The 25,677-nt window shown below is 42.0% G+C and overlaps 1 protein-coding gene across 7 annotated transcripts in view; it reads left to right on the top strand.

Annotated features, from left to right (window-relative positions):
• Positions 1-25,677, top strand: part of ranbp10 (RAN binding protein 10) — a 42,782-nt gene that overhangs the window by 12,903 nt on the left and 4,202 nt on the right. For 2 of the 7 annotated variants that reach the window (XM_029634222.2, XM_029634219.2), the window contains exons 2-15: positions 13,008-13,119; positions 13,409-13,461; positions 16,005-16,172; positions 16,361-16,383; positions 16,605-16,789; positions 19,054-19,166; positions 19,298-19,406; positions 20,408-20,556; positions 20,691-20,895; positions 21,041-21,180; positions 21,320-21,465; positions 22,378-22,489; positions 22,862-23,003; positions 23,232-24,971. In XM_029634222.2, the coding sequence (XP_029490082.1) occupies positions 13,413-13,461; positions 16,005-16,172; positions 16,361-16,383; positions 16,605-16,789; positions 19,054-19,166; positions 19,298-19,406; positions 20,408-20,556; positions 20,691-20,895; positions 21,041-21,180; positions 21,320-21,465; positions 22,378-22,489; positions 22,862-22,992 (1,530 nt within the window). In that variant the 5' untranslated portion in view covers positions 13,008-13,119; positions 13,409-13,412 and the 3' untranslated portion in view covers positions 22,993-23,003; positions 23,232-24,971. Of the gene's footprint in view, positions 1-13,007; positions 13,120-13,408; positions 13,462-16,004; positions 16,173-16,360; positions 16,384-16,604; positions 16,790-19,053; positions 19,167-19,297; positions 19,407-20,407; positions 20,557-20,690; positions 20,896-21,040; positions 21,181-21,319; positions 21,466-21,604; positions 22,490-22,861; positions 23,004-23,231; positions 24,972-25,677 lie in introns of those variants that run through there. The other 5 variants (XM_029634220.2, XM_029634221.2, XM_065009739.1 and 2 more) reach the window with 5 other exon arrangements.

Here is a 25,677-nt window from a genome sequence, read left to right as displayed (position 1 = left end):
TAATTTTTAGGATGGAAAAATACACAAAGGCTTTGATTTGTGGTAAACAGATGGAAAAGTCTTAGACAACATCTACCAGAAACAGTCTTAAAATCCAAACACAATACTGTTGCAGTAAAGACCCCTGCTAATTAATATCAACTAGAGGTCGAGCGACTATGATTTTTCAACGCCTATACCGATTATTGGAGGACCAAAAAAGCCGATACCGATTAATCGGACAATTTAAATAAATAAAAAAAATAGTTGTAATAATGACAATTACAACAAAACTGAATGAACACTTATTTTAACTTCATATAATACATCAATAAAATCAATTTAGCCTCAAGTAAATAATGAAACATGTTCAATTTGTTTTAAATAATGCAAAAACAAAAGTGTTTGAAAGTAAAAGTGCAATATGTGCTATGTAAGAAAGCTAACGTTTCAGTTCCTTGCTCAGAACATGAGAACATATGAAAGCTGGTGGTTCCTTTTAACATGAGTTTTCAATATTCCCAGGTAAGAAGTTTTAGGTTGTAGATATTATAGGAATTATAGGACTATTTCCCTCTATACCATTTGTATTTCATTAACTTTGACTATTAGATGTTCTTATAGGCACTTTAGTATTGCCAGTGTAACAGTATATCTTCCGTCCCTCTCCTCGCTCCTCCCTGGGTTCGAACCAGCAACACAACGACAACGGCAACCATCGAAGCAGCGTTACTCATGCAGAGCAAGGGGAACAACTACTAGAAGGCTCAGAGCGAGTGACGTTTGAAACGCTATTAGCGTGCGCTAACTAGCTAGCCATTTCACTTCGGTTACACCAGCCTCATCTTGGGAGTTGATAGGCTTTAAGTCATAAACAGCGCAATGCTTGACGCACAAGGAAGAGCTGCTGGCAAAATGCATGAATGTGCTGTTTGAATGAATGTTTACGCGCCTGCTTCTGCCTACCACCGCTCAGTCAGATACTTAGATACTTGTATGCTCAGTCAGATTATATGCAACACAGGACACGCTAGATAATATCTAGTAATATCATCAACCATGTGTAGTTAACTTGTGATTATGATTGATTGTTTTTATAAGATAAGTTTAATGCCAGCTAGTAACTTACCTTGGCTTACTGCATTCGCGTAACAGGCAGTCAGTCTCCTTGTAGTGTGCAACGAGAGAGAGGCAGGTCGTTATTGCGTTGGACTAGTTAATTGTAATGTTGCAAGATTGGATCCCCCGAGCTGACAAGGTGAAAATCTGTCGTTCTGCCCCTGAACGAGGCAGTTAACCCAGCATTCCTAGGCCGTCATTGAAAATAAGAATGTGTTCTTAACTGACTTGCCTGGTTAAATAAAGGTCTAAACATTTTTTTTTTAAAGCATCAGCAAATCGGCGCCCAAAAATACCGATTTCTGATTGTTATGAAAACTTGAAATCAGCCCTAATTAATCGGCTATTCCGGTTAATCGGTCGACCTCTAATATCAACACTTATATTTAGTTTTGGGTGAATTATTTGTTTTTTTTCTCACAAATTTGAACAGTACAATCGAGAACAGAACAGTACAGTTAAGTTATGAAAAGTAGAGTTCAGTACAGTAGAGCACACCAGTACAGTATAATTTACTTTATTGTACTGTACATACTGTATCTACTGTACTGTGCTCTACTGTGATGTCCAAACTTGTGAAAAATAGTCATCTATGATTTGTTTCAGATTTAGTCTGGTCCGGACTAACCAAAATTGTTCTTGTTTGGGGGCCAGTGTGTAGAATAATACGCACTTATGTAAAAAAAAAAAAAAGGATATTGCACATTTCTACCTTTTGTGTACCTATTCAGGATACATCACTATGAAGAGAATGATATTCATATCTATAATTATGCATTTCTGTATAGTACTGCTCCGGGACGTTTGTTGTAATTCCATTTCCGTAATTTCGTTACCAGATGTAAATCCACTTCACCATTTGATTTTGAAGTTTAACAAACCATCAAATTCTATGCCTAAGGACTACAATTTACAAAGAACATGTCACAAAAACACATTTATTGGAAGAACTGTGCAGATGCAAAGTTTCGTAACAGAATTACTGTAATCTCCCTCCCCTCCCCAGTTTGTTTTATGCGACCACATTTAAAAAATAAATAAATAAATAAAAACCTCTTAAATATCGGCTCCGAATTATGATTAAAAGATGTCTGCAGAAAGAATCTGGTGTCAGCTATGACACCTTGAGTTAAACAATAAGGAATTTTGGTTATTGAACTACATGTTTGTTTGGCATACTTTGTTAAGTAAAAAGTCCAAGCGTAATTCCGTCACAGTGGAATTGCCCTCCCCCCAGAAGCCACTGTGTTTTGTGAAGAACTTTTCAATATTGGATAGGCATTTTGTTTGTTTTATTCCTCTGCCGAGTTGTCAGTTTCTGTTACTTTTCTTTACCCTGGTGAATTTGATGCTATTTTGACCAGTGTACCAGTTTCCTTTTTGGCCATGGTTAGGCCAAGGCCTATGTTCTGTTGAATACATGGTGGAGTTGGGAACGTGTGAGAGGCTATATCTCAGGATCTGGCCTATGAAAGAGTTGTATGTAGCCTACATTGTGTAAGAATTCTGTGGTCAGTTGTATCTCTCAGTCAATGGACGAAAACAAGAAAGGCATCAATTTTAAGGTAGTTGTTGATTAAAGTAGGGCCATCTTTAGTCTACTATCTTTAGTCAACTCTGCTCATCATTGGTCATTTTGTTTTTAGAAAACGGCATCAGCTTGCCTGATTAACTAAAGAGCAGGTAGCCTAGGCTACTTGATTGTCTGATTTTTATTTAATTTATTTTTATTTAACTTGGCAAGTAGTTTAATAACAAATTCTTATTTACAATGACGGCCTACCAAAAGGCCTGCGGGGATGGAGGTCGGGGATAAAAAGAATACAATATAAATATAGGACAAAACACACATCACAACAAGAGACAACACTACATAAAGAGAAACCTAAGACAACAAGGCAGCAACACATGACAACACAGCATGGTAGCAAAACAACATAACAACATGGTAGCAGCACAAGACGTGGTGCAAACATTATTGGGCACAGTCAACAGCACAATGGTCAAGAAGGTAGAGACTAGAGGTCGACCGATGAATCGGAATGGCCGATTGATTAGGGCCGATTTCAAGTTTCCATAACAATCGGAAATCGGTATTTTTGGACACTGATTTGGCCAATTTTTTAAAATAGATTTTTTTTACACCTTTTATTTAATCTTTATTTAACTAGGTAAGTCAGTTAAGAACACATTCTTATTTTCAAGGACGGCCTAAGAACGGTGGGTTAACTTCCTCGCTCAGGGGCAGAACGACATATTTTTACTTTGTCAGCTCGGGGGATTCAATCTTGCAACCTTACAGTTAACTAGGTCAACACTAACCACCGGCCTCTCATTGCACTCCACGAGGAGACTGCCTGTTACGTGAATGCAGTAAGAAGCCAAGGTAAGTTGCTAGCTAGCATTAAACTTCTCTTATAAAAAACAAACAATCAATCATAATCACTAGTTAACTACACATGGTTGATGATATTACTAGTTTATCTAGTGTGTCCTGCGTTGCATATAATCGATGTGGTGCATATTCGTGAAAAAGAACTATCGTTACTCCAATGTGTACCTAACCATAAACATCAATGCCTTTCTTAAAATCAATACACAGAAGTATATATTTTTAAACCTGCATATTTAGCTAAAAGAAATCCAGGTTAGCAGGCAATATTAACCAGGTGAAATTGTGTCACTTCTCTTGCGTTCATTGCACGCAGAGTCGGAGTATATGCAACAGTTTGGGCCGCCTAATTTGCCAGAATTCTACGTAATTATGACAGAACATTGAAGTTTTTTTGTGTGTTATCATGTTATAACTAAGTCTATGATTTGATAGAGCAGTCTGACTGAGTGATGGTAGGCACCAGCAGGCTCGTAAGCATTCATTCAAACAGCAATTTTGTGCGTTTGCCAGCAGCTGTTTATGACTTCAAGCCTATCAACTCCCGAGATTAGGCTGGTGTAACCGATGTGAAATGGCTAGCTAGTTAGCGGGGTGTGTGCTCATAGAGTTTCAAACGTCACTCGCTCTGAGACTTGGAGTGGTTGTTCCACTTGCTCTGCATGGGTAACGCTGCTTCGAGGGTGGCTGTTGTCATTGTGTTCCTGGCTCGAGCCCCAGGTAGCGGCGAGGTGAGGGATGGAAGCTATACTGTTACACTGGCAATACTAAAGTGCCTATAAGAACATCCAATAGTCAAAGGTTAATGAAATACAAATGGTATAGAGAGAAATAGTCCTATAATAACTACAACCTAAAACTTCTTACCTGGGAATATTGAAGACTCATGTTAAAAAGGAACCACCAGCTTTCATATGTTCTGATCAAGGAACTTAAATGTTGGCTTTCTTACATGGCACATATTGCGCTTTTACTTTCTTCTCCAACACCTTTGTTTTTGCATTATTGAAACCAAATTGAACATGTTTCATTATTTATTTGAGGCTAAATTGATTTTAGTGATTTATTATTTGAAGTTAAAATAAGTGTTCATTCAGTATTGTTGTAATTGTCATTATTACAAATATATTTTAAAAAATTGGCAGATTAATTGGTATCGGCTTTTTTGGGCCCCCAATAATCGGTATCGGCGTTGAAAAATCATAATCGGTCGACCTCTAGTAGAGACAACAATACATCACACAAAGCAGCTACAACTGTCAGTAAGAGTGTCTATGATTGAGTCTTTGAATGAAGAGATTGAGATAAAATTCTCCAGTTTGAGTGTTTGTTGCAGTTTGTTCCAGTTGCTAGCTGCAGCGAACTGAGAAGAGGAGCGACCCGGGGATGTGTGCTTTGGGGACCTTTAACAGAATGTGACTGGCAGAACGGGCGTTGTATGTAATTCATCAGTGTGTTTAATGAAGTGGTGGTATAGGAATGAGATTAGTGTACCATAGACACATATGGTACGTGATTGGCCTTTGTACTTGCTTCTTTGTGTGTACTTGCTTCTTTGTGTGATTTAGCCTGTATGTGCTTTCTGAAGGGATTCTATTTCATGCCAACGTCTAATGTGCTATTGGTTAATTATAGAGCCCATAGGACACATGGCTGACTCTTTAACCATGCCCTGTGATTCCTTTAAGCTGATTGCAATGTTTGCACAGAGAGAGGGTTTATTGTCTTCTGGAGAACCAATCATGCATGTTCAGTCGGAGGTGACATCACCGGATTGTGTGACATCACTAGATTGTGGTTTCCCCCCAGTCTCTCTATGTGAAGCTGTGATGCAGTGTTTGCTAACACTGGCATATTTATTTATATAATTTAATTTGTTTTTTTATTAGTTTCCTTGGGCATGTTTTTTTGTCTGTCGTGGGTAGTTCTGCTGTACATTTTTCTGGTAACCACTGCCTTGACCATGAGGGAGATCTTTTGACTCTGGACTGGAAGCCTTGGAAAGAGAGTCCATCAGCGGTATCAAAACAAATATAGCCTAACCAGTAAAAACATGGAAGAGTAAACCTAAACGATTTGCTCTATAAACGGACATTATATTTTTCCCTAAGCAACAAAATGGAGCACATTTTAATAGCTATGTAGCCTATAATGTTTGAGTAGGCTTGCGTTGTGCTCTAACAACACATTTTGTAACCAAGTACTTAGATTTATATGACTGTTACACAACATTGCAACCAAAAGCTACCTCTCCTGATTTGTTGGATAGCCAGCAAAAAAAACGGCCTTCTTTCTTGCCTAAATCCAAGATGGCGCCGACAGATAGGGCAGCTCTGCTTCTAGCTCCTTTGCAGTATTTTGTTTTTTGTGTGTGTTATTTCTTACATTATTAGCCCAGAATATTTGTTATGTTATTACATACAGCCGGAAATAACTTTTGGATATCGGTGGTAACTCACCAGCATTACGACCGGGAATACGACTTTCCCGAATTGGATCCTTTAATCGTACCCCCAGGGCAATTGAACTGATTCCAGAGGCTGATCCAAAATTCCACCGGCGGAGAAGAGGTATTCGGAGTCGACTTCTAGTCCGACTCAGGAGGCGTGCACACCATCCACCGCTTCAGAGTATATTTACTCGCTAATATTCAGTCTCTGGATAATAAAGTAGACGAGGTCAGGGTGAGAATCTCCTTCCGGAGAGACATCGGGGATTGTAGCATACTCTATACTGTCTCTGTCCATAAAGCCAGCTGGGTTCTCAGTATATCGCGCAGAAAGGAATAAAGAACTCTCTTGGAAGAAGAAAGGTAAGGGTGTATGTTTCATGATTAACCACTCATGGTGTAATTGTAACAACACCTGACCTAGAATTCCTCACAACCAAATGCCGATCGCATTATCTCCCAAGAGAAATATCTTCGGTTATAGTTACAGCCGTGTATATTCCCCCTCAAGCTGATACCACGACGGCCCTCAAAGAACTTCACAAATTTGAGGTTCTACCAACACATTAACTGTAGCACTCGCTCTGAGAAAACAACATTAGACCACTGCTACTCAGCTTTTCGAAATGCCTACAAGGCCCTCCCTTAGGCATTTACATTTACATTTACATTTAAGTCATTTAGCAGACGCTCTTATCCAGAGCGACTTACAAATTGGTGCTTTCACCTTATGACATCCAGTGGAACAGCCACTTTACAATAGTGCATCTAGGTCTTTTAAGGGGGGTGAGAAGGATTACTTTATCCTATCCTAGGTATTCCTTAAAGAGGTGGGGTTTCAGGTGTCTCCGGAAGGTGGTGATTGACTCCGCTGTCCTGGCGTCGTGAGGGAGTTTGTTCCACCATTGGGGGGCCAGAGCAGCGAACAGTTTTGACTGGGCTGAGCGGGAACTGTACTTCCTCAGTGGTAGGGAGGCGAGCAGGCCAGAGGTGGATGAACGCAGTGCCCTTGTTTGGGTGTAGGGCCTGATCAGAGCCTGGAGGTACTGAGGTGCCGTTCCCCTCACAGCTCCGTAGGCAAGCACCATGGTCTTGTAGCGGATGCGAGCTTCAACTGGAAGCCAGTGGAGAGAGCGGAGGAGCGGGGTGACGTTAGGCAAATCTAATCACAACTCCATTTTGCTCCTCCCTTCCTATAGGCAGAAACTCAAACAGGAAGTACCTGTGCTAAGGACTATTCAACACTGGTCTGACCAATCGGAATCTGTGCTTCAAGATTGTTTTGATCACGCGGACTGGGATATGTTCCAGATAGCCTCTTAGAATAACATAGACAAATACACGGATATGGTGACTGAGTTGATCAGGAAGTGTATAGGAGATGTTGTACCCACTGTGACTATTAAAATCCCTCCTAACCAGAATCCGTGAATAGATGGCAGCATTCGTGTAAAAGTGAAAGCGTGAACCACCGCATTTAACTGTGGCAAGGTCGACTGGGAATATGGCCGAATACAAACAGTTTAGCTATTCCCTCTAAGCAATCAAGCTTCGCTAGGCTGCCGGCCCAGATGGCATCCCTAGCCGCGTCCTCAGAGCATGCACAGATCAGCTGGCTGGAGTGTTTACAGACATATTCAATCTCTCCCTATTCCAGTCTGCTGTCCCCACTTGCTTCAAGATGTCCACCATTGTTCCTGTACCCAGGAAAGCAAAGGTAACTGAACTAAATGACTATCACCTCGTAGCACTCACTTCTGTCATCATGAAGTGCTTTGAGGCTAGTTATGGATCATATCACCTAACACCCTAGACCCACTTCAATTTGCTTACTGCCCCAATAGATCCACAGACGATGCCATCACACTGCATACTGCCCTATAACATCTGTACAAGAGGAATATCTATGTAAGAATGCTGTTCATTGACTATAGCTCAGCATTCAACACCATAGTACCCTCCAAGCTCATCATTAAGCTTGAGGCCCTGGGTCTTAACCCCGTCCTGTGCAACTGGGTCCTGGACTTCCTGACAGGCCGCCCCCAGGTGGTGAAGGTAGGAAACAACATCTCCACTTCACTGATCTTCAACACGGGCCCCTCAAGGGTGCTCAGCACCCTTCTATACTCCCTGTTCACCCATGACTGCATGACCATGCACGCCTCCAACTCAACAACACAACGGTAGTAGGCCCGATTACCAACAATGACGAGAGAGCCTACAGAGTGGAGGTGAGGCCCCTGGGAGTGTGGTGCCAGCAAAATAACCTCTCACTCAATATCGAAATAACAAAGGAGCTGATCGTGGACTTCAGGAAACAGCAGAGGGAGCACGTCCCTATCCACATCGACGGGACCGCAGTGGAGCAGGTGGAAAACTTTAAGTTCAGGAGGCTGAAGAAATTTGGCTTAGCATCTAAAACCCTCACAAACTTTTACAGATGGACAATCGAGAGCGTCTTGTTTGGCTGTATCAGCGCCTGGTACGGCAACTGCACCGCCTGCAACCACAAGGCTCTCCAGAGTGTGGCGCGGTCTGCCCAACGCTTCACTGGGGGCAAACTACTTGCCCTCCAGGACATTTACAGCACCCGATGTCACAGAAAGGCCCAAAAGATTCATCAAGGACAACAACCACCCGAGCCACTGCCTATTCACCCCGCTATCATCCAGATGGCGAGGTCAGTACAGGTGCATCAAAGCTGGGACTGAGAGTCTGAAAAACAGCTTATCTCAAGGACATCAGACTGTTAAACAGCCATCACTAGGCGGGATTCACCCGGTTACGTAACCCTGCACCTTAGAGGCTGCTGTCCCATATACATAGACTGGACACTTAAAAAAAAAAAAAGTACATACTGCTTTACTCATCTCATATGTGTATATACTGTATTCTATTCTACTGTATTTTAGGCAATGCCATTCCGACATTGCTCATCATAACATCTATATATTCCATTATTTTACTTTTAGGTTGTGTGTATTGTTAGATAAAACTGCACTGTTGGAGCTAGAAACCAAAGCATTTCGCAACACCCGCAATAACATCTGCTAAACCTTGTGTATGTGACAAATCCAATTTGATTTGAAATGTTTTTTTTTTATAGAAACATAACACAAATAACAATCAATGACAAGTGTGCGTGTGAGAGTGAGATTGACGGACACAGCGAGGGAGCCTCACTCCCAGGACTGTGGCACTGCTGAGCTGATGAGTGCTGTATGCTGAGGTGGTGGTGTGACTGCGAGTTGGAGATATTTATAGACGCAAGTATGTGCATGTGTTGTATTTATTATGGGTGTTTGTCTGGTCATAGAGTGGGCCTGCTGAGCTTTGGTTGTGGTCATTTCCATCTAGAAGGACCCATGAGCACCAAATGTGAAGTTCATAGGAGCATATCAAATTGGTTGTCAAATGAAAGCTAAGAGTCTCTACTTCTGGGAAATGAAGGCATAGATACATTTTTCAACTGTTTCCATCTTAAACATTTTACATGAGTAATGGATTGGATTTCTGCTCTAACAGATGGAACCGGGGTCTTAGACACCATACAGTACCTGTCAAAAGTTTGGACACCTACTAATTCAAGGGTTTTTCTTTATTTTTTACTATTTTCTACATTGTATAATAATAGTTAATACATCAAAGATATGAAATAACACATCGATTCATGTAGTAACCAAAAAAGTGTTAAACAAATCAAAATATATTTTAGTCTTCAAAGTAGCCACCCTTTGCCTTGATGACTGCTTTACACACTCTTGGCATTCTCTCAACCAGCTTCACTAGGTAGTCACCTGGAATGCATTTCGATTAACAGGTGTGTCTTGTTAAAAGTTTGTGGAATTTCTTTCCTTAATACGTTTGAGCCAATCGTGTTGTGACAAGGTAAGGGTGGTATACCGGAAAAGTAGATTTTACCAGAAAAAGTAAATGAATCAAAACACAATAATGTTGAAGTAAAGACTCCTGCCAATTTAATATCAACACATATATTTAGTTTTGGAGATATTTCTCTGCCTTGTTTAAGAAATAATGCCTTGTGCTTCTAATTTCATGAGGGAGGATAATGAAAGTTCACATAAGTAACAAGTAAAGGTATACCTACTAATTAGTTTAATGATTATTAAGTGATTAAAATGCTTAATTCTGTTACCAAACCACAGTTGGGTCCCCTGCAATTGTCGTCCCTTCCACTGGCATACTGTGATGTTTCAGCTCATAACTGTTTTCTTCTCTTTCTGTTGTCTGGTGGTTGAAACGAGAGTGTGAAAAGTCTGGACAACCCTTGCTTCTCACTCTCTTGTCTCTCTCCAGTTAATGTTACCTCTCCCGACTCTTACTGACACCTACCCATGATCTGCACCCACTGAGCAACGACCAAAATTGGACATCCATGTTGAAAGTGGTTGAAATTTGGTCAGTCCAACCTGGCCTTGATTGACATTGTTTTTTGAAATATAGACCTCTATGATTGGTTCAGATTTTGTCTGGTCCAGACCAACCAGATTTGGTCTTGTTTGGGTGCAGAGCTCTTTAGAATAAAAGCCAGTATGTAGAATAATACTCATATATGCAAAGGATGCTATTGTATATTTCGACCTTTGTTTACCTATTCAAGATACGTCACAATGAATACAATGACAGTCATATTCATAGTTATGCATTGCTGTGTAGTACAGATCAGGGACCCATTAAGTAATTCCGTTACCCAAATTCTGTTACCGGGTGTAAATCCACTTCACTTACTATAGTTCAATAACCAAAACAGATTTTTTTAACTGAATGTGTTATGTCGTATCTGACACCCCATTATTTATGCAGACGTATTTGAATCTTAATTCGGAGCAGATATTTGAGAGGTTTTGGAAAACATGGTTGCATTAAAAACTGAGGGAGATTTTAACGCAATTCTGTTACCAAACTTTGCATCTGCACAGTTCTTTTGTTTTTCTGTGTAAATTGTTCAAAGTAGTCCTTGTTCATAGAGTTGTATGTATGGTTTAATTAACTTTGAAATTATTGGGTTTTGTTTGGCATACATATTGAAGTGAAAAATCTGAGTCTCAGCGTAATTCTGTTACCGTGGAAATGCCCTCATGGAAAGGCTAAAAATAGAAGTGATTAATGTTGCTGCGCAAATGAAAAGTGATTATAAATACACTGCTTCTCTATTAGTTGTAATGACTGTGGTAATGCATGACTGGTTGATTAGTGGATTTGTACAATATGGCAATGAAGATGGCCGTGCGTTACAGACAGAGATACAGTATAGAGGCACAGCTCCTCTTACAGATAGACATGTTCTGTGTGGCATGGCCCACAGATACTTTTGTGTATATATAGTGTATGTGGACACCCCTTCAAATGAGTGGATAAGCTATTTCAGCCACACCCGTTGCCGACAGGTGTATAAAATTTGAGCACACAGCCATGAAATCTCCTTACACAAACATTGCCAGTAGAATGGCCTTACCGAAGAGCTGTGACTTTCAATGTGGTACTGTCATCAGATGCCACCTTTCCAACAAGTCAGTTCGTCAAATTTCTGCCCTGGTAGAGCTGCCCTGGTCAACTGTAGGTGCTGTTATTGTGAAGTGGAAACCTCTAGGAGCAACAACGGCTCAGCCACGAAGTGGTTGGCCACACAAGCTCACAGACCGGGCCCGCCGAGTGCTGAAGCACATAGTGCAAAAAAACGTCTGTCCTCGGTTGCAACACTCACTACCAAGTTCCAAACTGCCTCTGGAAGCAACGTCAGCACAATAACTTCTCGCCAGGAACTTAATGAAATGGGTTTCCATGGCCAAGCAGCCGCACACAAAATCACCATGCGCAATGCCAAGCGTCGGCTGGAGTGGTGTAAAGCTCGCCACCTTTGGCGCAGTGGAAACGTGTTTTCTATAGTGATTAATCACGCTTCACCATCTGGCAGTCTGACATACGAATCTGGGTTTAGCGGATGCCAGGAGAACGTTACCTGCCCCAAAGCATAGTGCCAACTGTAAAGTTTGATGGTTGAGGGAATAATGGTCTGGGGCTGTTTTCATGATTTGGGCTAGGCCCCTTAGTCCCAGTGAAGGGAAATCTTAACGCTACAGCATACAATGACATTCTAGACAATTCTGTGCTTCCGACTTTGTGGCAACAGTGGGGAGGGCCCTTTCCGGGTTTCAGCATAATGCCCCTGTGCACAAAGCAAGGTCCATACAGTAATGGTACATCGAGATCGGTGTGGAAGAATTTGACTGGCCTGCACAGAACCCTGACCTCAACCCCATCAAACACCTTCGGGGTGAATTGGAACGTCAACTGCGAGCCAGGCCTAATTTCCCAACATCAGGGCCCAACCTTACTAATGCTCTTGTGGCTGAACGGAAGCAAGTCCCCCCAGCAATGTCCCAACATCTAGTGGGAAGCCTTCCCAGAAGAGTGGAGGCTGTTGCAGCAAAAGGGGGGACCTATTTCATATTAATGCCCATGATTTTGGATTGAGATATTTGACGAGCACGTGTCCACATACTTTTGCTCATGTAGTGTACTTCACAGCAGCACTGTGACTGGCCTTTAAGTGTTGTTTTATCAACCAGCAAAAAGGGATAGCTTACAGTCTAACACACACACACACACACACATACACAGGGGTTGTGTAAGCTCTCTAGGCTACTCCTGGGAGCTCTCACAATTATGAGCTGGATGGAATGGCGAGACTGTGACAGCCGCACTATACTGACCCTGACATTACTTTGCTGCCAGAGTGTTCCAGGCTAAGTGAACTCCATGTTTCTGACTAGTTTGGCATTCATGTATACAGCTATGGAGGGTACTTGGAAGCGCTCTAAGATTTCATGTCACAGGATTTAAGTATGAATTTGCATGAATATTATTGTAAATAGAGGTAGGTTTGACAGGGAAATTATTGAGGTTTGAAATAGTTTCGTAATTCGTACAGATTGAGGCTTTTCAGGGTCCATGGGGAGAGAAGCCTCAACCTTTTCAGATTGACAGAGTTGTGGGATGTTTGGTGTATTGTACTGACTCCAACACAACATTTTGCTCCTTCTGTAGGCCATGGGAAGAACCATAAGGATGCCGCGTCTGTGCGTGCCACTCATCCCATACCAGCCGCCTGTGGGATCTACTACTTCGAAGTGAAGATTGTCAGCAAGGGCAGGGATGGGTACGTATTTGCTGATAGTTAGTACCCCTAATGGTCTAACCTCAAACTTGTAATTATTACACCACGATCTGTTTACTCATGTTAGCTATTACTGTAGGCCTATCTCTATTTCTTCAGTGGAAAATGGCATGTTGAGCAACGTGTAGAGAAACTAAAGAGTAGTAAATAATGGAAAGTAACTTTGGGTCTGAAAGGATTAATCAGTCCAGCTATTGACCCATATCAGACTGACTCATGTTGTCTAAGCTAATGATGTCTCTGACCTTTGACCTCCTGTTGTTGTCTCCAGGTACATGGGGATTGGTCTGTCTGCCCAGGGGGTCAACATGAACAGACTGCCTGGTGAGTATGAGGGAAGGTAGAGCGATGGCAGAAGGGAAGGTAGAGCGATGGCAGAAGGGAAGGCTGTGAGTCAGTATGGGATGAGTGTGGGTTTTGGAGGTCAAAGGGTTCACAGCAAGAACCCTGCCCTGCCTATAATCTCTGCTGGATTGGTTTAGGATTGAAGGACAAGGGGTAATAGTCAGTGTGTGCTTTGGTTGTGCGACTGTAATAGATTGTGGACAACTACTACTACTACTATGTGTTTTTTAAAATACAACTCTAAAATGAACCCAAACAGTGTTATCTTCAGATGGATCTCCTCACACCATCACTGCAGCAGTGACTGATTTGATTCTAGATGTTTGTTTTTTTAACACATCATATGGTTCAGTTTTTACTATTCGAGGGGCACAGTTTTAAGGTGTTAATCTTGTGCACGTGGTGTGCTACGTTTTAGAGTGCCATGGTAATCTACATCCAGATTTATGTTTCCAGATTGACCATCTTTCCTCTGGAGTGCCTGGATGGATTTAGATTCCATGTCACAGTGAAGCCATGTGTAGTGATGTCTCCCAGAGTCTGGCTGTTCCAGAACATGCCTGGGCTTGTTTGAGCTCAGCCATTAGTAATGAGAGGATGAAATGTAACATGTGAAATACCAGCAAGTACCTTTTTTCCTCCACATAAAAGCTTTCAGTGTATGTATGAAGGTCAGGTGATAGTGGAGCTGCCACAGGCAGGGTGGCTGGCTCACATTCATTGAAGAGGAAGGGAGAAATTAACAAGTAATTGTTGACCATTTAATTTCAAGAAATCCGCTTAAGGCCATCTCATCTTCAATATAGTATACAGTCTGGGCCCAAATGGAATTTTCCTCAACCATAAATTCTACAATAGAGTTACATATAAGCCTACTCTTGAATGGTCAGAACATATAACAAATTGGTCGGCAGCACACTGATACAGTGAATGAACCCATCCAAGCAAAAACTCATGCCAAGGCCTGATGAGATTGGATTGAATGTAACCAAACAGGCTAGTAGATGAGTGTTTTTGCCACCAAACACAGAGCGGAGATGTGAGCGGTATCACTGCATGAATACAGGGCCATCTGCACCCTGGCCTGGCCTGGCCCACTGCTCAGCAGTAATTAGTTAATCAAACACTCGTTCTTTTATCACCAGTTGAACAGACGATGGGCGTTAAGCAGAAAGTACATGTAGATTTAATAATTCCATCAAATTCTCTCTCGCCCTTTCCCCCACCCTCATGCACGTGAAGATGTCACTGATTGGTACAGTGGCTGCTGGGGACACAAGACAGGTTGGAAGAGGGTTGGCATATTGCTGCCGAGGGGCTAACTTTGGCACATGGGGAGCTACAGTATGTTTTCCCTTGTGCACTGATGCAATTCCCTGCCTATTAGATCATTCCTCCATGCTGCTCTGACCAATAATATGAACCCTGCCTCAGGCTGTGTCACCTGCCTATTGGATTCTCCGTGGCGCCGGAGGCCTTTGGAATGCTTTGGACTCATCCAGCCAATTCTACATGCTCTTGCTGACTACAACTGCTGTTTATTCTCTCCCAGCTCCCAGAGTGCTTCAAATGTATCTCTGTTACACAATGGTTGGAATATGGTGGAAATGGCAGCCTGTGTGTGTGTGAGAGAGTTGCATGAACATATTGTTTATGAAGATTTATTTAGGTTTCTAGTACATTATATGCCAATGGACTTCAGTAGATTTCTGTGACCGTGTGGGGGTGTGGTCTGGTTCTGGCTGGAATAGTTTTAATATTCCCTGTTGACCTCTGTGTGTCTGATCCCATAGTGGAGCCCTGCCCAATTCATTAGCATGTAGGGAACACTGAGTCCAGCTTTAGGACCAATATCCCTGTCAGCGCTGCTCCGCAGATTCATCTAATACCTCACAGTTCTCACACACAACCTACTTTCTCTGTGCCGCTTTCACTTTTTGGTTGGTGACAGACACTGATTGAGCAGACAATACTCTCACTGCGCACACACACACACAGGCCACACACAAACTCATGCACTGACTTGATCTACCATCCACATCTCCCTCGGCACACAGTCTACTCTCCTTCCCCGTCCCTATTGATACCATGCACAAACATCATATGTACTGCTCTGTTTGAGTATGACTCATCAGTCAGTGCTCCTATTCAGAGACGGATGCCTCTCGCTGGCCACCCATAGTATTACACACGCTACACAGGACAAGGGATATCCTAATTCGAAAGAGACCATTTGTCAGGCTCAGCTCCACCCCATGTCACAGTGTCTTTATGGGGATTATATTACTCATCACACTACTGGGGTCACCCATCTCACTCCTTCCCCTCAAATGTATGAGTAGCACTGCCCTATCCATGACCTGATGCATATTAATCTAGCTAGATTTGATATGTGAAAGTGTTCGTTCAATATGCCTTGATTTTCTCTGTCGTTTCCTCCAGTTTGTTAATGTGTAATATTCAATATTCATACCATGGGTCTAGATTTCCTCTAATCACTTCTGCCTTGTTTCCTATCCCAGGTTGGGACAAGCACTCATATGGTTACCATGGCGACGACGGACACTCCTTCTGTTCTTCAGGGACTGGCCAACCATATGGCCCAACCTTCACCACAGGCGATGTGATTGGCTGCTGTGTGAACCTAATTAACAACACCTGTTTCTACACCAAGAACGGCATCAGTCTAGGTGAGAACTGCGCACCAACAGTGCAGGGTAAAAAACATCCAAGTTAATTGTTATATGAAATTAAAATATGCTTCAACAATTTGAAATGTTCCCAGGCAATTTATACGATTCTGTTTACTTGGTTGCAGATTATAACATTTTCAATTTCTTCCAGTCCATTAACACTTTTCTCTCTGTTTGTTCTCCAGGTGTAGCCTTTACAGATCTCCCTGTGAGTATTACACTGAAATATGGACATGTTCAATGTCAAGGCCTTCTGTTGCAGTCAGTAGTGGAAGCTTTGCTGCTTCCATTAGTGGTGATGATATAAAAGTCCTACATTATTCACGGTTGCCATGCCATCAAATTATCAAGTGATCAAAATTAATGGCAAGTTCTTCCTATTATGGCCAGAGGGGGAATGTGTTTTCACACCTCTCCCTTTACCCACAGCCCAACCTTTACCCCACAGTGGGCCTGCAGACTCCAGGAGAGATTGTGGATGCTAACTTTGGCCAGCAACCCTTTGTGTTTGACATTGAGGACTATATGAGTGAATGGAGGGCTAAGATCCACGGCATGATCGCCCGCTTCCCCATCGGAGAGAGACTGGGAGAGTGGCAGGCAGTGCTTCAGAAGTAAGGGATCCATACCCACACCACAATTATCACTAGGGCTGTTGCGGTGACTGTATTACCACCACACCGGCGGTCACAAGTAATGAAGGTAGTCAAATCCACGTGACCGTTTAGTCACCGTAATTAGGCTTCTCCAAGCTCTGATGCTGTTGATCGTCATTAGTAGCCTACCAAACATATATTATTTAGTATATGTAACGACTAGATTAAATCAACAATAGTCTGATGGGTGACAATATTAGCCTATCACTTGTGAATTATATATTATCACTTGTGAATGATGCCCAGCATAAGAAACCTTTTTTTGTGACTTTTTCGAATCCTAGTCGCACACCTCAAGTAGCCTAGCCCATAGACCTATATGTTTTAATGAGGTTTGTATCACAACTCAAGTAGCCTAGCCCATAGACCTATATGTTTTAATGAGGTTTGTATCACAACTCAAGTAGCCTAGCCCATAGGCCTATATGTTTTAATGAGGTTTGTATCACAACTCAAGTAGCCTAGCCCATAGGCCTATATGTTTTAATGAGGTTTGTATCACAACTCAAGTAGCCTAGCCCATAGACCTATATGTTTTAATGAGGTTTGTATCACAACTAAAGTGGCCAAATAACTTAATATAATTAAGCACATTAATCTGCTTTACAAGGGGTGTAGAGCCTAACTGGCATATACAGTACAGTGCCTTGCGAAAGTATTCGGCCCCCTTGAACTTTGCGACCTTTTGCCACATTTCAGGCTTCAAACATAAAGATATAAAACTGTATTTTTTTGTGAAGAATCAACATCAAGTGGGACACAATCATGAAGTGGAACGACATTTATTGGATATTTCAAACTTTTTTAACAAATCAAAAACTGAAAAATTGGGCGTGCAAAATTATATCCATTCAAGGGGGCCAAATACTTTCGCAGCAAGTTTCAAGTTTGGGGAAGATAATTTTCACCATAAAAATGCTCCTTTTATAATAAAAGCATTACATGCATAATTGCATTTGCGGTCATTTTTGATGATTGTCTTTTCTGCTAGTTGAACATTCGCGCTTATAGCCTAGTACCATGTGGTTGTATTAATTTGGGATCTATCTCATCCCACAACTGTCCCAGACTAATATTGATTTCTTACACAGAATAGAATAGGTCGACCTTTTGTACTATAGGGGATAGTAGATTGACATAGGCTAGTGCTTTTGCTGTTTGTTAGGCCTACTCATCTTGTTGGCTGACGAAAAGTAAATGTGGACAGTTCTTCCAATATCTTCAATATGCACCTCTGAATTTGATAAGGAGGCGCCCAGTTGCGTCCCCGATGTGTCTCTCTTCACTTGTAGCCTGTGAGAAAGACCCGATCACATGATGGCACTCCGGGATAAGGGCACAACGTCCGCTGGCCGCAAAAGTCATGGCATTTTTTAGGGTGCATTATGGCCACACAAAGGGGATGCCGTGTGAAATTCTAGGTGTTATGAAGTGCTTCTCCAATTGTGAATGAGAGACTATTGGAGTGTGTACAGCCTGCACAAAAAACTAAGCAGAGCTCATGCCTTTTTAGGAACTTTTTTCAAATCATCATTAGAATCTCATCATGCAACCTTAAAATGTATTAAAAATCAAAACATATAGCCCAATGTTTGTAAATTTACATTGTAACCTCTAAATTAAGCATATAGGAGTACCTATTTATTTGTTAACCGCTCAACACAGAATAGCCGCATGTGCACACTCCCACAAATCATTTGGAGAAAATATCATTTCTATTTTATTCCGCTTTGTTGAATTGTATTCTTCATACTATAAAATTATTCAAAGTAAATATTGTCTGCTAAATTAACTAGTGTAGCCCACAGCCATTTGGCATAGCCACATCAGGACCTAACATAAGGAGAACTCTGAGTATGCTATTCTGTTCTTCTGAATTAGACTACATTTTCTTCATATCATGCTTCTTTAGACCTCTCTATAATAAATAAAGGATTTAATGTGAAGGTGTAGTCTATATTACATAGATTTATTTTACTTTTTAAAATGTTGATGTTCCCAAGATCAGCATCAGTGGCTTGTAGGCCACTGTGGAAGCCTGGAGATGCTAAATGTGTTTGTTAATTAACGGTCAATTACTGTGAGACAGTCAAGCAAATAGCTGTCGTTCACCAGCTGACAGAATTTTGTGACCGCCACAGCCCTACTTATCACCCACCCTAACAGACTACTGTCTTTTTCTGTACTACTGTAAGGCTAAACCATGTCTTTGATTCTTTTAGCATGGTATCCACCTATCTGGTGCATCATGGGTACTGTGCCACAGCCACAGCCTTTGCCAGGGCTACAGAAACCTTGATCCAGGAGGACCAGGCCTCCATAAAGAACAGACAGAGTGAGAACCACACAAAGGCTCCACGCTGACAATACCACAGAAACACTGAAGACTAATCACTGTCATTAATTTTCCCCACAGTCATCCATCCAATCAGTTTTTAATGGTAACATGCATATTTTTGTCAACAGGAATACAGAAGCTGGTATTGGCAGGGAGGGTTGGCGAGGCCATCGAAGCCACACAGCAGCTGTACCCTGGGCTCCTAGAACACAACTCCAATTTACTGTTCATGTTGAAGTGAGCAGCCTTGAACCCAACTATGGGACTCTTATGAGTGTTTATTGAAGGGCTAAATGGAGGAGTATTGGAATTGTGGGGCTTAGATACGCACTGCTGATCTTGTAATGCCTTTGCAGGCTCCGTCACATGCAATACAACCCTAGAAGCACTTAGCAGTAAAGCTGTGGCCTGCTTCCCAGCTGTGTGTTTATGGCACAAAGACATTAGATTAATAAATACTGTGATCCGATGAGAAGCAGACACACAGCAAGAAGGCCAGTATTTATGTCTCTTATAGAGGTAGAAAGGAGCTTGCTGTAGCAGTAGAGGGGCATACACAGAGAGGGGGCAGGGTGAGCACAAGGTCGCAGTTGCTGCCGCTGAGGGAACTCATGGTTTGATTGGTCATGCCTGTTGCTCCATTTTGTCATGGAAGAGGAGTGAGCTGATCTGTTTGACATTCATCCAATGGTAATGACATGTATCCATAAAGCCAGATACTTATACTCTGGAACCAGTCTGACTTGTTTCTGTTGCATTTATATATTTCAGGGTACAAAGACGTGATCTTACGTGGCCACACCTTTGCCGACCTCTGAGAGCAATTGAAGTATTGCAATAACAATTGTGTTCAGACTGCATGAGATATCAGACAGTTAAGCAGAATGTAGTACAATGTATTCCTGGATAAACCATGTCAGACATAGGTTGTAGAGGAGTGATGAGACTCTTAGATGGATAGTGGAGTGGTTGTGAATGATTTTGGTGAGACTAATAAAGAAGCATTTCAAGTCATTTAGAAGATGCTCTTATCCATAGCGACTCAGTGCATCCATCTCCGCAGTCGTAGTCCAGTCAAGTACATTTTTCTTTAATACAGTAGTTATCTGAAAAGTCAGCGCTAGTATGAAAAGACAAGTGTGAGTGTTAGTGCAAAGAAGGTGAGGGTGTTAGCCATTTGTTTGAGTGTCAAAATACAGTGAATGTCAGGCAGATTAATAGTTGCCCGTCCCTCCCAGGTGTCGGCAGTTTGTGGAGATGGTGAACGGTACAGACAGTGAGGTACGATGCTTCAGTGTCCGCTCCCCCAAGTCCCAGGACAGCTACCCTGGCTCCCCCAGCCTGAGCCCCCGACATGGAGCCACCAACCCCCATCTGCACAGTGCAGGTAAGGGAAACACCTGCAAATCCACCTATCCACCCTACACACTCCTACTTACCTATCCATCCACGTAGTGTGTTATACAATCCTCTCTCTTATCTCTTTGTATCTGTTTCACCCTGGCTCTCTGTCCACTCCAGGAGCAGACAGCCCAACATGCAGTAACGGGGTCACCCCTCCCAACAAGAACAAGAGCCACAACAAGTACCCTGGTGTCAGCTCTGCCTCCTCCTCTTCCTCTTCCTCCCCTTCCTCTGTTAACTACTCTGAGTCCAACTCCACTGACTCCACCAAGTCCCAGCCTCACAGTGGCACCAGCAACCAGGAGACCAGGTGTGTGGCAAGGCAAGGGTTCCTCTGTTTAGTAATGTATTTCTGTTTTTACTGGGGTGTCTGTCATCTGTGTCCATGAATGTGAGAGAGAGGAAAACCATCTGTGGTATAATGATGTTCTGTATGGATGAGTGAACCTGACTTGGGTCCTCTGCAGTGACAGTGAGATGGAGATCGAGGCAGAGCACTACACTAATGGGGTGGCGGAGAACTCCTCTACTCGGATCATGAACGGCACCTACAAGCATCAAGAAATCCTGCAGGCTGAGGACGGCAGCCTGGGCAACGGAGTGGCAGGTACAGGCGCTTAACACACACACACACACACACACACACACACGCTTCCTATTTTGATTGTCAGGTGCAAGTGTAAAATACACTCTCAGTCCGCGGCTGGCCTCTGACCCTGTGTGTGTGTGTGTCTCCTTTCTTGGAGAAGACAGCTGTGCCTCCAGACAGCTGTGTGGAGGGAACCAGGCAGCCACAGAGAGGATGATCCAGTTTGGCCGCGAGCTGCAGGGCCTCAACGAGCAGCTGTGCCGGGAATACGGCAAGAACGCCACGCACAAGAAGATGCTGCAGGTACCGGGGGGGAGACTGGCCTGGGAGGTTTCACACAAAATAAGACTGGTACACTGTGTGACTATGACTCACAAATGATATAGTTATCAACCACCGCCCTGGGGCATGTTTTGTTATGCTGCAATACAATGACTTGCAGGATTTCCAAGGGCGGCAGTGGTTAAGAGCGTTGGGCAAGTAACCGGTTTGAATCCCCGAGCCGGTAAGGTGGAAAAATCTGCCATTCTGCCCTTGAGCAAGGCAGTTAACCCCGACCAACAACTGCTCCCGAGTGCCGACGATGTCGATTAAAGCAGACCCCCGCACCTCTCTGATACAGAGGAGTTGGGTTAAACATGGAAGACACATTCCAGTTGAATGCATTCAGTTGTGCAACTGACTAAGTATTCCCTTTCCCCTCTGAGCTGTTTACACACATCTACTTGTATATGGCCATTGGGTCGGCAACAGGCCCGCAGGAGTTTTTTTTGTTGGCCCCCCCAAAGTTTTTGTAAAAAATATATATTTTCATTTTTGGTCAGAAAAGACTGTAAACCCCCAGGAATTCAGCTAAAAATGTGTTTAATTTAGGAAATCTGTTTCCAATAGACATGTGTGATCGTGTCTCAATGTAATTCAAGGTATAAAAGGATTGTTATTTTCAAATACAATCTCTTTTTAGGCTTAGTTGTGGTCAATTTCCAGTGTGACAAATGATTATAATTATGTTCCGGCACCCCGACTCTCCACTCTGACAAAATAAACGTCCTGCGGCTGAAGGTAGTTGCCTACCCCTGGTCTAATGATGTTCCCTCTGTTTACAACAGACCATTCTACTGCTCCCAAATCATAGTCATTAATGGGCCATTCTGCTTGAACTGGTCACAATGTTTTCTTTCTTTCTCTTTATCTCCCTCTCTTTTTTTACTACAGGATGCATTCAGTCTATTAGCGTATTCAGATCCCTGGAACTGCCCAGTTGGGCAACAGCTAGACCCAATGCAGAGAGAAAATATCTGCTCTGCTCTCAACAGCGCCATCTTGGGTAAGGCTAAGTTTCACACACACAATGACATGAAAGCCCACTGTAGATGTTTGTTTTACTCCCGATCACAAGTTATTTTTCTGATGTGTGTGTGTTAACTCTCGTCTAATGAAACACGCTCTACATGTTGCCATGTACAAGTTTGAGTCACACCGGTGGAGGCTGCTGAGGGGAGGACCGCTCATAATAATGGCTATAATGGAGTGGTATCAACCACATGGAAAACACGTCTTTGATGTGTTCGATACCATTCCATAGACTCCATTCTAGCCGTTACTATGAGCCGTCATCCCCTCAGCAGCCTCTACTGAGTCGCACATTCTTCGTTAATGTACACACTGATGATCCCTGTGTTGTCTTTTGACCCCTCAGAGTCTCAGAACTTGCCTAAGCAGCCCCCTCTGATGCTGGCTGTAGGTCAGGCCACAGAGTGTGTCCAGCTCATGGCCAGGGTCCGCTCAGGCTCCTGTTCCTTCGCCAGAGTTGACAGCTTTTTGCACTAGCCCCAGTCCAGGTGAGTCTGCACGGACACCCACACATAACGACCCTCCCCTTCTAGCATCATGTCAATGATTGTTGAGCCTATAGGGAACGTTTATGGAACATTTTTGACTACACATGGCCCATGCTGTTATCATCAACATTATCAAACAGGATTGTAAAGGTTACAGTTTGGAGTACAGAAATAGTGTTGAACAGATTACAATACAGGAGTTCCAAAATTGTTTATTTCATCCTTAAGGCAATGTTCAGGACTACAAAGAAGATTACTTTCCAATGGGTTGCCAGATGACTGATGAGATCATGTGTTTGAATTGGTGTGTCGCTTGCCATTTGGCAGAAGCAGGATGTGCAGGGGAATGAGTAGAACATGAGGAGAAAGCTTGTTTTTAATTTAGTATTATCAAATACAAAATGTGTGACACTATTTAAAGATAATTAATTATTATTCTGTTTATATAGTCATTTTCAAGTTTTTATTTGGTCAGTTTGTTGTGCTCATCTTGAAAAAAATAATCGAATTCCGTTTTTGTTTTTATGAGTGGATTTGAATTCCCTACACAGTATTTTAAAGATGTTCATCATATCAAATAAATTCACATTGGCATGCTTTGTCGTTACCAAGCAAAATACTCTGGTTTCTCATTCAGAACTTTCACAGGACTTTTGTCATCTCAGTATGAGATATTGTAGAAAGAGGACCAGAATTTTTTTGGTTCAAATTCTTACTTCTTAGTATGCCTTAGTACTCCAAAAATGGATTCAATTGAAAGTTAAAGGTCTGAATTTGATTCTGAGACTGCATGTGGCTGTAAGCCACTAACCCGCTGGTCACCTTAAAGCCCCAGATGGTAGCACAAATGAAATAATGACACTGATTCATTTCGGAGTTTCAATATAAGTGTAGTGTATTTCCAATCAAGTGTCTCCACTAGTTTGATGTGTAACATAGGCTGTGTTTACACAGGCAGCCCAATTCTGATTTTTCTTTCTCACTAATTGGCCACTAATACATCTTTTGACCCAATCAGATCAGTGCTGAAAAAGATCTGATGTGATCGGTCTAAAAACCAATTAGTGGAAAGAAGATCAGAATTGGGTTGCCTGTGTTGGGCTGCCTTTATGTTACACATAAAACTAGTGGAGACACTTGATTGGAAATACACTAGACTTTTACTTTGTACTTGCACACAGTAAAAACACACAGACATACAGTGCTTGGGTCATTTGAATTTGGAAATCACTCCCTGGTTTTTACTTGCTAATTGAGATACCTTTTATGAAGTCATGTTAAATATATACAATATAATGATTTATTGAATAAAAAAGTGGAACTATTTTCCAAATACAAGGCTTTTAATTTGACCAACTTTTCTAATAACCAATGGTACTTGCCAGTTGCCACACTTATTCCACACAGTCAGTCTATCAGTCTTTTCATATTAGTGCTTTGAAAGACCATTGTCTTATCATTGCCAACATGCTTATTCTGGCTTTCTTGCAGTTCTATTTTTCTCACACAGACCCAGTCATATTTACAAATGTGGCCACAACTTTGTTTCTTGTTTGTTTTTGTTCATTGTATTCACAGTTGAATGTGTTTTGGTCTTTTTTGTTACAGTATGTATTCTCTTATATTTAACAGATGTTCTCTTGGCACAAATGTTGATCATTGATGTATTAACCCAGTATTTCAGCCAGCCAGCCAGCAGGAGGCGCTCCACTGTTTGTTGAATGTAGTTTAGCAGATTATATTACATTTATGTTTCAGATTTGCTGCTGGCCATCATGAGATTGATATTGACATCCCCTACACCTGTTAGACATATTGCAATGTGTTTCGTTCACTTTTTGACAATCATGTAAAGCATGTTTGTGAAGCAAAGGGCTGGTGGGAGTAGAAATCATCAGCTTGCAGCTTGTTATTAGTGTTTGGTAGACTTTAATATCCCTTAACATTGTTCACAAAGGCCATTTTTTTTTTTTTTTTTTTTTTACACAATCTTTACATTTGCACATCTATCTGCATCATGGGCTTATACTTGCTAAAATATGTGAAAAACAAGAACAAATACCTTCACTTACTTGTGAGGGTCCTCTTTTGTATTGCAGTAGGAAGCAAAAGAAAGGGCCTCGTGACCTTATCCAAAACCTGTGAGAGTCAACTGACATACTGGGGCGTACTGTCTTTTGAAGCATACCTATACACATCGTAACCCATGTTGGAATCAAATTAGAGTTATTTTAACTCATGTTGTTCAGTTAAGTCTCTGGGCGGCCCTATCCGTTCACAGGGGTCTTCACTATTCTGTTTAATGGTCATTCAGAATAAAACCAGTCCTAGGCTTTCAATATTGGAAGCAGACAGCAGATAGGTATTGATAATAGCTTGACATTATAGCAAATCATGTATCTCTTGGTTTCTTTCAAAAACAGCAAATGGCTTTTTGAACTCAATAGAATAGCCACCCAAAATGTATATTTCCATTTTAAGAGAATTCATTATACAGTATAATTTTTAACTTGACTAATATATAGGGATGTGTGTTTAGAAAGGGAGGAATCTGTTGAGCTTCTCCTGGGACTTTTATAGACACACCTACACCTACTCTAGCAAACAACCTCCCAGTTTTCCTTTTCTGTTTTAAATTGGCCTTTGGAGCTATCCATGCTTCAAATGGAGAGGC

Source organism: Oncorhynchus nerka, linkage group LG25 (genome assembly GCF_034236695.1).
Source record: "Oncorhynchus nerka isolate Pitt River linkage group LG25, Oner_Uvic_2.0, whole genome shotgun sequence".
Classification (NCBI taxonomy): domain Eukaryota; kingdom Metazoa; phylum Chordata; class Actinopteri; order Salmoniformes; family Salmonidae; genus Oncorhynchus; species Oncorhynchus nerka.
This window is presented reverse-complemented; position numbering and strand designations above follow the sequence as displayed.